The sequence below is a fragment of the Serinus canaria genome, chromosome 4, assembly GCF_022539315.1.
Source record: "Serinus canaria isolate serCan28SL12 chromosome 4, serCan2020, whole genome shotgun sequence".
NCBI lineage: Eukaryota > Metazoa > Chordata > Aves > Passeriformes > Fringillidae > Serinus > Serinus canaria.
In genome coordinates, this window is record NC_066317.1 from 3,820,943 (window position 1) to 3,833,178 (window position 12,236).

The following is a 12,236-nucleotide window of genomic DNA, read 5'->3' on the forward strand; positions in this document are numbered from 1 at the left end:
TATATTCAAGGTTGCAGTAGACTTATTAGTTGAGAACATGATAATTAAGGACCTTCTTTCTTGGCTTGAGATTGCACGTTGCTGTGATTTTATCGTGGAGCACATACATTTATCCATGAAAAGCACAGAATTATTTTTGTTATGATACCTACCTATCACTTTATTCTTTTTCCCATTTTTTATTGGTGTACACAGCAAACTCTTTATGTTCCGACTTAGGTTTTCTGCGTTGTCATTCTGTTAAACAAAAAGAAAAATACAGTTAAAATTTTAAAAGCTGCTTTTTAGGTGGCTGAAGTGAAAGAGCTGTAGAGCTGGGCTCCACAACTACTCTTGGCTTACATCTTCCTTCAAAAAGCAATCAGGTGATCAATGCATTTGCCCACAAGCAGCAGGCAGGAAAGCTACTACATCTGGATTAGCATTCTGCACTCTTCCCAAGATTTTGCAGCATGTCCCATGCTCCAACAGAAGGAGATGAACTTATTTGGGGAGTGGGAGGATAGAACAAAGAGATAACGCCTCCTTTTCTAACACCTGGGGAGAAAAGAGCTCCGCTCTGACTGCCCCAGGAATAGCATGGCAGTTGTTGAGAAGTACAATTGGTCTGACCTTGAACTGTGTGTGGCACCAAAAGAAATAGGCACACACTAATACTTCTGACCAAAAGGTTACCTTTTTTTTATATTGTTGCTTTGTGCTCTGCTGCTGTGCAAGGACCATAGAGAGCATCTTGGCAGGATTTTCATGAGGTAAGTGTGCTGTTAAATGTCCTCCAAAGAAAGAGGCGAGCCAGGGTTTCTAGGGCACTGGCAACACCTGGGATTTCCCCTCATGTCAGGGTGCATCAGCTTCCAAAACATTTATCCTACTGCCCTGCTCCTGCAGGAGTGCAAGTGCAGTCTCTGTGTTGCTGAAAAATATTTCCAGATTCCTTCTAAAAGCACTATTGCTTTCTATGTGTTTGTTTTACATACATAAGTTGAATTCCAGGAAAAAGAAAAGAATTGAAATAACTCTAACCATACTGGACAGCTTGTTTCCAACAAACACTTGTTTGGATGATTCTCAAGGTATTCATTTTATTTTTAAATGTCTTCAAAATCATCACCTCTATCTTTATTAGTCTATAAAGTATATCCATTGGATTCTTTCTGTACTTCCAGTCCTGCAGTTAAGACAGGGTTAGTCTGAGAACTCAAGTCCTGTGTTGCTCAATTTGTCACAGAAACCCACTTCAGAACATCCAAGAAATCTTGCACAGGAAAAGAAAGGGAAACAACCCAGCTCCCCACCATGAGCCTGCCCCTTCTTTCCACTTACTGGAACAATCACACTGAGCACTGTCTTTTCTGATCATTTTGTCTATCTCAGAACAAATTTTGGTAAAAAGCCATCTGCTGGACCACAGTAGCTCCTCTCCCCTCTTCCCAACCGGCTTAAACATAACAGTAAGAGCAGACATCTTTCTAATTTCTGCATTGAAAATATGGGAAAATACATAATTAAAAGTTGGCATTATGCTGATGATGACCATGAAGGAAACCTGACTGGAACCTGAGCCTTGCCAAGTGACCTTCCCTCCTCACTCTCCAGTATTCCTGTGCTCAGTCATCCACTGCATCACCAGCTCACACTTGAAGAAGTGTTAAGTAAAAGATCCCAAAGAAAAGTGAAGTTGATCCTTCTCCACTTCCACAAAGAACTTGCATCCATAACATGAATTTTTGCCAGAATGAGAAGGGAAAGGCAAGGATAAAAAGGAAGGAACTTCTGAGAGCCTCCCAACACTCACTGTGTGTTTACACCATTTTAACTGGAGCCACCTTGACAGAAATAATACTAGGAAAGCAAAAAAAAGTTTAGAAGTTAAACAGAAAAACATGTTCCATTTCTGAATTGCAAACTTAAGCTTGTTTTACTTACTGTCCATGGAAATCTTCTGTCTTTGCAGACATCTGGGATGTTGAGTGGCTCCATCGTATTCTTCACATACTGAGCATACATGTAATTGATTTTGTTTGTGTCATAGTCCCTGAAGGATACAACATTATTATTATGTGCTTTGCATAGAAGTGAGTAATTTCATCATGCTAAGCAGGTAATAGGAATATCTTTCCCATGTGAGAGAAGGAAATATAGATACAACCAATAGATTTATAATGGAGTTGAGTTCAAATCCTGTATCCTAATCCAGCTGCCATCACAAGACTGCAGCATGGATTGGTGCATGCTTTCCACTATTTCTTTAACATTCAACAACATTAACACTGAACACCAAACTGAAGAAATAAACAATTCCCTACAGTTTGCACAGATGAAGGATAAAGAATGAACAGCTGGGTTTATACAGAAATAAACAGAACTATTTGAAAACAAGCTGCATTCACAGATCTGGTACTCCTGAAAAACCAACACTGGGTGAAATTCACATATTAGCTCAAGAGAGTGCAGCAGATGTCAGTTGTGAATTTTCTGCTGCTAAGTTAATTTCAAATTTGTTCTAAAAGTAAAGACAGTCACATGGAGGTTCTCTTACTGAAACAGAACTGTCTATTATAAATTAGAACATAAAGTATCTTTACAGAACCAATCATCTCCATTTTTTTAGCCACAATTTATTTAAGGTATTTTAATTCTCTTAGACCCTTTGCCTGTCTTGGAGGAGGACATATATCTTACTTATAAACTTATTGCTATCAAGCTCCTATAGCTTCCCTCCAACATTTAGCTTGACTTTTGTTATCCTCTTGGTGTAAGGATGTTTCAGGGCTGGAGGAGAGCAATTATTCTTTTATTATTTCACACATACAAGGCAATGCCCCACAATTCTGAAAAACAGTCTGATTTGGGGCTTGATTCAGTGTCCTTGATTGCATAACAAGCCTGAAATGCTATGTTATGTAAAGTAATACTTCCCATCTAATCCATGTCATTATATTTCTGCTCTTGCCTGAGATTGTGCCCTTCAAGCATAGTAGAAGTTGTAAGTGCAATGGTTGACTCACAGTGCAGTCCTAGGCATTTAATTGTTCTGTCTCATGAACAAGAGTCTGATAGGCAACTGAGCCTCCAAGATTCTTCTTCCCTATCAGGTATGAGAAAAGTTCCTGGAAGCCCATGCAAGCAGTAAATAATATTTTAAGTCCATTAACTAGTCACCATAAAAGGGATAATGAGGTGGAAGGCTCCAGTCTTATAGAGTAGAAGAGGACTAAAGAGGAATTTTCTTTTTCACCTGTGATCTTACCAGGCTGTTGCAGCTCTGCACTTTCTGGTTGAACACTGTCTAAAACTATAACACAGCTCAACAGCTTTTAGTTGCTCAAGTCACACACTTTGGACATCATTCTCTAACATAGGGAATTAAACTTACTATGATAAATATTTACTGCAAAACAACATCAAAGGGGCTCAAAATCTGTTTCCTCCCTGCACAAAATATCTGTAGTGAGTATTTTATATACAACTGTGTCTCTTTCTGACAGTGTTTGAAACAACTGTTTTAGTTGACAGAGACAGTCATTTCAAACTTCAATCGAGAGGTTCAGGCTAACTTCAAGAACTATTTTATCTGGGTATTTTAATTCAGCTCTTTATCTCTGTTTTTTGCTCCCAGTTGAACTCCTTACTGGTTTCCCAAAGATGAGTGAGTGTTAGAACTTTGGAACTCCAGTCTTGATTTAGTCAGACCTGTTCTTTGAGTAATCTTCCTTATCAATGACTTGAGGATAACGATTAAAATAATTGATTAAAAACCTTATTTTGCTTATTATCTACTAATTTGTATATGTCTCCTTTATAACAGTCATCCATACAGATTTCTTTGAAATCAGTTTTAGGGCAGCTCCTCTGTGCTTTTCCATAGCTTAGCCTTGAAATACAAGTATGTTCTTAGACTGGCAAAGTGAATTGATCAAGCCCTACTCCTGCTCTGCTCAGTGGGACCTTTTTAAGGCAAGAGAGTGGTCTATGCCCACTTCAGGGGAAAAGCTGCTCTATAAAAAAACGGTAATACATGGGATACAGCAGAAATAAGTCTGTTATTATGAAAAGAATATTAAAAGCATAAGTTTCTTCAGAATTCTCGTAGGATGAACAAAAGTCGCAATTAATTGGTTTACCTCTTCAGATTTTCAGCTGAATCCTCTAATTCCTCAGATTCCATGTGAAAGACACTAGAAAATGTATCCTGGAATATCAAGAGGATGCTTGAATACACAGGTGTATAAGGGTATCATTATTTAGAACAGTATTACTCATTAAAACCTTGTTGCGATCATCAGAGCCTATTCTGTACTACAGACAAGTGTAAAATTTAACTTCATTCCACATCTGTCATCAAGCATACTGGATCCTACCATAAAGCTATCTTTTGATACAACTTCAAGTATCATGGAACTGTCTTGAATCTCTACTCATGACCCCGAGAAGATATGCCAGTATTTACAAGCCGTGCCAAATTGATATGGCAGAAGAGAAATTCTATAATTACACAAAGGCCAGAACCTCTCATGTCAACACCCAACCTGAGCAGATGCCACAAAATAAAAGAGAGAAAATGAAATGACAAAAGAACATATGAGAATGGAAGGAAGCCAACTCCACTCCCAAGGAATAATCACTTCTGCCTTCAGACAGAATGAACATACTCACTGGACAATCTTCATCCACTATGAAGATGGTACACCTCTGCACTTGCATGAAGGATATTATAGTGGCTGCTATTTTCTTCAGGATCACCTCCAAGGACTGCTGCTCTTCAAAAATCAGGCTGGCAAGGTCAAGAAGCACCTGAAGAAGAGGTCATTTGTGAGGGTTTGACCAACTGTGATTTATGCAATAATTATTGTTACTGATGTCTTGGAGTCTTCTCCTCTCCCCTGAATCAGGGAAGCCAATGTTTATGTCTGTGACCAGAAGTAAGTTTTCAAGGTAACAGTTGGTATTAGCCAGTTTGACACTTTTTATGGAGGAATTAAATGGCACAAAAAATAAGCTGTCTGACGTTTTCAGTCAGAGAAGCAGAATAGATTTAGGCATTAATAAGTCAAATGAAACCTGTGAAATCCAGACAACAGAGTTACTTGCCCTTAGGAAACTTTTTCTCCTATGGCTCATGTGTGCATTCTCAAACCACTGATTTTTTAAAGACTTCTGAACATAGTTGTTCTTGGTTGTAATTCTAACAGGTCCTAATTAACTTATTTGGTGAAAACATCATTTAGATACAGTCTGCCGTTTTTCAAAGCTGCTGTTGTACGACTTAGCTGCTCATATATGCTCATATTTTTTCTTCCTCACAAGAAACATGAAAGCATTTAATAAACTGTCCAAATTTGTACCAATTTACAAACACTGATAGTTGGAAACTCAGACCTACAGGAAAACTTGGAAAGAATTGCTGTCTAGACTTTTCTCTGAAACACTATCGCATTATACGGGGCAAGCATATTCACCCATAAAGGCCATGGCATTAATAACCCATCAAAACCAAGCTGGCAGCAAAGTAGAGCTATAGCAATCAGAAGGAAATTCAGTTTTCCATTTGATCATTACTGAAAATATTGTTAGTGACTGTTATAGTGGTAATAGCCTAAAGGAACAGTCAGTATGCCCTCTGCTATTCCACAGGGATATTCCTGTAATTTCTGGAGTCTGACACCTCTGGTTGTTTAATACATATGGTGAACCACAGGATAACTGCAGGCAATATCAAGTATATTAACATGGAATGAATTTTCTGACATATGGCTCTACCTGCTTCCCCTAGACAGACCATTTCTCACAGCCCAGGCTGGAATGCACCCAGCCTCTTCCCAGTGCAGCCCGTGAGAGCTTTATCAGAGACACACAGCATTCAGTCCCAGAGATTAAAAGCAGCCAAGGAATAGCTACCACATCAGAAACAGGAAGAGGAGGTGCTGGTTACTTGCAAACCCTCCTGATTTCTGTGTGCCTGGGACAAACCTGCTGGCCGTACCTGATTGCGCCTGTTCTCAAGCAGAGACGTCTCGTACAACTGAGCGTTGTGAAGAACAATTCCACAAAATGCCAAATACGCCGCAAAATCCTGGAGACAAATGAACATCGACATCTCACAGAGATAATGTCCCACAGCATTTGAACTCCATTCAAAGATAAGCTACTGCAACATTTTGTTTGCACTCTGAAGTATTAATTGATATTTTTGTTGGTTTTGGCAACCGCATGTTCAGGATCTGGGTTTTTTCCAGCTACTCATAATTTCTTATTTCCTCAATAATCCCTTCTGCTTTTATTTAGCTAAAATATGAAGATCATTATCTTGGTACAAGTAGGGTTCATCTGAAAAGCAGCTTCAAGAAAAAAATAATTGTGCAGCAATGCATATTTTAGCTAGAAAAACTGACCACAGACAACCAGCCCCTCTGAGGGAATTCAGTCTCTTGGGAAGTGCAAATGAAGATTTGCTAACATAGCAAACCCACAGGTTTTTCCTCATTCAGGATGGGGTTCATTCTGACATCCTACAAATACTCAGTGTACATTTTATTTTCAAGGGGAAGTTTTCAAAGAGAAAGGATGAATTCTGATTCTTTTATTGCTGATTGTTAAGTCAACTTCTTCAGCCTGAGCACAGCCTGGGTTTTGCCCCACCAATCTGAGAGTGAAGTCTTGAAATTTTTGGAAAGCAACCGCACTGGGAGAATTAGGAATCCATTCTATTGTCTGCTCTCCTGATTCTCTCACATTTCCATAATTATCTGAAGCTTTTTATTTTCCTGAAAAGGCTCTACTGAGAAGTGACATGGTATTTAAAAGAGAATCACTCCACAAATGTCATTGTTCAAATTGTGTTTCTTGGGCTTGCCAGGAGAGTTAGAACCAAGTAATTAACAATTATGTCCATTAAAATTTACAAGAGTGTTTTACAGTGCATTCCAGTAGAGTAAGCCTGTGTTTCAGAGGTATATGACATGGTGATTCAGAAATTAAATTATTTCACATCCACATTTCTCATGCCCCCATAAAGAAAAATATTTGCAGCATTTCCAGGAATGTTCACTTTCTCACAGATGTTTAATTTTTAATAACTTAAAAATTTCTGACCAGCAGGAAAATTTAAAACATATCCATCCCCCTTCCCCTGTGAAAACAGAAGAGACATAAACATCCAGCTTTTATACCTTTTCATCTTGTTCAGTGAAAGTGCCACCAACTCCAGATTTCTTGTTGATTGCTTGAGCCACACCAACAACCTAGTGTATTAAAAACAGAGAAATTAGCTAATTTTAGGGGTCTGTCACTGGATTCCATTTCCAGGCATACTTATGTAAGATAATAAATGATCATTACAGCTATTTGCTTAGTTCGCTATTAAATCAAATTGTTAGATAATAAATGTTTCTCTCATGCAGAAACATTTCCTAGATTACAGGATTTGAAGACCTTAGCCTTTTCCTAATACAATTCCGTGTTTCCATTCCTTTTGATACAAATTATTATTCATCTGACAAAAATAATGCAAAGCTTTTAGATATTTTCAGATTTTTAGCATGATTACAACAAGTGATAGAAAAAGCTGCAAAGAACTTCCTTTGTTTGAAGTGTAATTAGTGTAAAACCAATGCAAAATGCTAACAACTGGGTTTTTTTCATCTTGCCTTTTTAGGATAAACACTACCAGAGGAAAATGGTGTGGTGAGCATGTTTAAAAAATTGTGTTTAACCATTCATGGTAAAGTTGTAACTGCTAAAGTGATGGAAGACATGTGGTTTTATTTTTGTAATGGAAAAGAAGAAAATTTACTATCTCTCAGCCCAGCATTCCCAAAATACTGATGCTGTAAGTAAGGCCATTGTTCTTTAACATGAACCACTGCCAACTGTGGGCTCAAAAATGTCTGTCTGAAATAAAGCTCAGCTGTCAGCTCCATTCTGTACAACCCCATTTTTCCCACAGTCAACCTCTTTCTTACTTCAGTGAGGAATATTTCTCATCCAGTGGACTTCCTTTCTGTAATAACAGTGTACCACCAGCCTATGTGCTCCTCTGGCAGACTTGGAATGAAAGTTATTATGCTTTTATGTTCACCTGCAAGTGCAGAGGTTAATGCTTAGACCTCTTTTCATGCCACTGTCTCTCCTGGGTGCTGATTTAATTTTTTTTTCCAGCTTTGATCCAGCATGAGCTAAGATGGCTTGAACAAGGCCAGAGGCTTTTCACCCAAGAGGTGAGTACTTTAATGTTGGTTGTTTAAATGCATCTCCCTCCATGAAAGGAAAGTCTGCAGTGCTGGAAAAAAAGCTCTAAGAAAACAGTAAAAGGACCATATTAATACAGAAAAAAAATACTGTCTAGGCTCCTTTCATCAGCATTCCAGGTTTCAGATACATTAACAAAGGCAGGTGTTCCAAGAGCAATGGTCAGTTTTAGATCTTTGATAAGGTCTTTCAGTAAAGGTTTTTAACTGAAGGGGAAAGATGTAATGAGGAGAATAAACCTGCTAAACATTCATGTAGAATTGATTAAGATGACAATTTTGTGCATATGCAAACCTCTCTCTTTTTAGTTGCTGTTTCAGTGGCATTCTAAGCTTCCAGACAACTGTGTTGTGACCATTTCTTTTTCATACAAAATGAACAGTTTTAAAAATTAAACTGGCCCAAATTCTGACTTCATTTATGTCAGTTAAAATTTCAGTGCACTTTTCAGAATTCCATAGAATATGCAGAGACAGTAATGAAAAAAACTTCAGGGAGGCATTTTTTAGCCATTGGAGTCTTGCCTGCAACCAGGTAATTAGGAGAAGAGGTAGGAAACTCGAGAGGATCTGCTCCTGTTACTAAAGTAATTATGTAATTAGGACAAAAGTCAATCATGTGATAGCATTTGGGGCCATGGAGAACATATGCCTGCATTTTAGAGAGTACTAAGCACAGTATGAAACCCAAATCCTCATTTTTAAAACTTATTCTAAACAAATCACAAATAATAGGCCAAATCTGATCTCCAGCTGGGAGTTATGATTGCACCAGCGGAAAAACTGAATCAAAGGTGATCAAGTGCTCTAGGCTCAGCTAGACAAGGAACTAAAAAAGCTTAAGATATTACTCTGGCCTGAAGAAAACCAAGGCTAAGGGAAAGACTGCAGGCATTAGGATCTGCTTATGCTTTGGCACCTGTGAGTTTATGGCCTAATCATTGAAGTAAGCAGTGTACTGTGGAGTGCTACAGGCTCCTTTTCCTGAGCTTTCCCTCCAATTTGGACTAGGCAGGTGGGGTTATAGAACACAGTCTATCTAGAGGAGTCCTGCAGTTCCCAGCAAGAGCCTTTTTCCAGGTTTACTCTATTGAAAGAGCATAAGGGGTGAGCAGAAGGAAATTCCCCTTGGATCAGAAACCAAGTACTTTGCTCTTTTCCATTCAGATCACTTAATACAGACATAGACCACAAAGACAAAAAGCAATTTTGATGATGGAATTGTCTCTTACTTTCTGTTCCAAATAAGAACAAACCTTCCATCAATTGCTGATTCAATACCCACATGTGTCTTACCACATCTGAACACAGCTTTCCTGATTGTGTTCTTGCTGGTAACACAGGTGATCTTCCAGTGCTCTACTTGTTCTCTAACCTTTCTTTTCTAGCTGTGCTACTTTTCCAATTTAATAAATCCTGATCCACATTACAAGGAGAGATTTCTTCTAATTATCAGACAACTTCATTTTTACTGTTTTCTTGCAATAGCTGAGTCCTGCCTCTAAAAGTGGCAGGCTACCTTGAGTGCCCAGTAGGTGACAACTAATGGCTTTAATGCTGATGGCTGTGCTCTGGATTTTATATGGATGGTTTCATGCTGCAATTTTTTGCACATTAAAATTACAGTCCTAACTCTGTGAAAGCTGTTCCAGCTCTAAAGGCAGCTGGTGCCTTTTCCAGTAGTTTCTTTCTTAAGCTGACTTCTGATGTAATTAGTATTGCTTCTTAAGGAGATATATTTTTTATTTACTGGCACATGAAGGAAAGTTACATTAAAGCCAAAGAATGGTAACAGAAATGGGAAACCTGACATTTTTGATAAGAGAAGACACCCACTACAGAAGGCAAAGCAGTGTTGACTTTACTTTGCTCTCCTGGTCTTGTAGATGTTGGATTCAAGCTTATAAAACTATCCTGCAGTGACAAAACTGTATTTACAGACTCATTTTTTATCAACAAAAATTTCACATCCCTTTCTATCATTCATGCCAGCAGCAGCTCCCCATGCTTTGCAGCAGTCTAGCTACTATAATGTGTGTCTCAGCATAAGCTGAAAATCCATCCAAGAAGCAAATTACTGATCTCCATAATCCTGCAACAAGACTGCTGCTGGAACTGAGTTTGTTTAAAGTCAGCTTGGCTAGACCTGCTCTGTGCTGCAATGAATGGGATGTGTGCTATCTGAAGGGTTTGCTGGGGGAGAAAATAACTTAGCTGGCTAAAGGTGACATACCCAGTCCCATTTTACACCATAAAATCCAACAGGGGATTTTCAAAGGCTGTTCTAAGTAGTAGAACAATTGACTTTTTGGGAAAAGCTTCCCAGTGACAGGAGATAGGTCCCAGTAAACAACAAACTGAACAACTGAGTAAACATTGCCAGAAAAAACCCCCAACATTTCCCTAGCCAGTTACTAGGAAATTCAATCTTCCATGCTCACAGCCTCCATGCTCACAGCCTGAGAGACATGTCTCAGTTAATTCAGCTAAAAGCTCCACATGAGAAAATCCTACCAATTTCAGTAGAATATAAACTGAGATGGCCTTTTATGAGAACTACTATGGCCAGCTCAAAGAAAAAAAAAAAAAAAAAAAGCAGCAATAACAGAAAATTGTGTCACTCCTGTAGATGTTGTATGGTAGCTGTGGTGGCTCTGTGCTTCAGAAACCATCCATTCTCCAGGTATCCCAAACCTGCTGGAGAGCTCCACAGGTTGGTTTAAGCTGAGGAATAGAGTAAGGATGTCTATTCCCTATCCAATCCTGTCAAAATGACTGTTCACAAGTGTCTACAAAACTGTATCAAAGTCTTCTTACTGCACTGCAATGTGTCTCATTGTTACTAATTCTTGGGTTCCTTTCCATGAGCTCTTCTGTGAATCAAATTGTTTTCATTTATGGAATTTCTTACTAGCTGTTATTTTTAAATGAAACTTTGGTTTCTCCCATGCCTCGTGGAAATATAGGCAAACGTGAAAAACATCTACTGGAAAAATCTCCGTACTTCAGCAGGCCCAGAGGATTTAGTAATCAGCATGAGATTTTCCTCCTCTCAATTACTGACTCTTTTGTTTTAAAAAAATAGCAGTAATACTAAACAAACAAACAGAAAGCCCCAGTTGCTCCTCTTTCTCAGTATTTATTTTTGGATGTCTTCCAGAATCATCTTTTAACTGTGATTGCTGACATCCTGAGCTAAGGCAGCATTCACAAGCCTCAATATTTCTAGAGGGGCTTTGGGAATTTTTAAATTTTATCTATTTATTTTTTTAACAGGGAGGAACTAATGTTCTGGTTTTGTTGTTTGGGGGGTTTTTAAACAGAAAAAGCAGCAGGATGCAAATGGAAAATTAAGGACTGATTCACTGACTCTAATGTCTCTCCAAAAACATGTCAGTCATTTGTTACAATGAGAATGAGAAAAACCTTCTGGTAGAGACTGTAAAACTCAGAAAAAAAAAGTAAATGCCATCCTTTCCTGTAAGAAACCTTACAGTTTAGCACCTTCAAATTATTGCTTGTGAGTATAAGACTCCTCAAACTTCAGGTTGGCTGAACTTGTCAAAATAAACAAACTCCTGCTTCATTTCCGCTTGCTGATGCACTCAGGAGGAGGAAGCTGGCCCAAGACACGGCCCATTGCAGGTTTATTCAGCCCTTAAGTCATGGTGGACTTAAGGGCATGGACTAACAGACTGCAGCTCTCATTCCTTCTCCACCCACCACCAGCACTTCCACACTCCCCAGCCAGCAAGGCTTTGTAGTACATTTCTGCACCCAGTTCTGTGGGACATACCATCTTTTCCTATTTGACAAAAAGAAAATGGCATGGCTTTGGTGAAATTGGAAGCCTTGCATCAGCCTGACATGGACCACTGATCCCTGACAGTTCTTCACATGGCATCTGCTTTGTACATCTCCTGGCCCAGGGCCAGCAGTCACTGCTGCCAGGTAGAAAGGGGAAGACTTTTAAGCAGGAATGGGAGTAGG

General features: G+C 38.8%; 1 protein-coding gene across 8 annotated transcripts in view; it reads right to left on the reverse strand.

Annotated features, from left to right (window-relative positions):
* The window catches only part of PDE5A (phosphodiesterase 5A), a 105,948-nt gene that overhangs the window by 22,624 nt on the left and 71,088 nt on the right, over nucleotides 1-12,236 (reverse strand). For all 8 annotated transcript variants that reach the window (XM_018921128.3, XM_030239202.2, XM_009096286.4 and 5 more), the window contains 6 exons: nucleotides 7,170-7,241; nucleotides 5,984-6,073; nucleotides 4,657-4,794; nucleotides 4,125-4,192; nucleotides 1,927-2,035; nucleotides 153-237 (listed from right to left, as the gene is read on the reverse strand). In XM_018921128.3, the coding sequence (XP_018776673.1) occupies nucleotides 153-237; nucleotides 1,927-2,035; nucleotides 4,125-4,192; nucleotides 4,657-4,794; nucleotides 5,984-6,073; nucleotides 7,170-7,241 (562 nt within the window). The remainder of the gene's footprint in view (nucleotides 1-152; nucleotides 238-1,926; nucleotides 2,036-4,124; nucleotides 4,193-4,656; nucleotides 4,795-5,983; nucleotides 6,074-7,169; nucleotides 7,242-12,236) is intronic.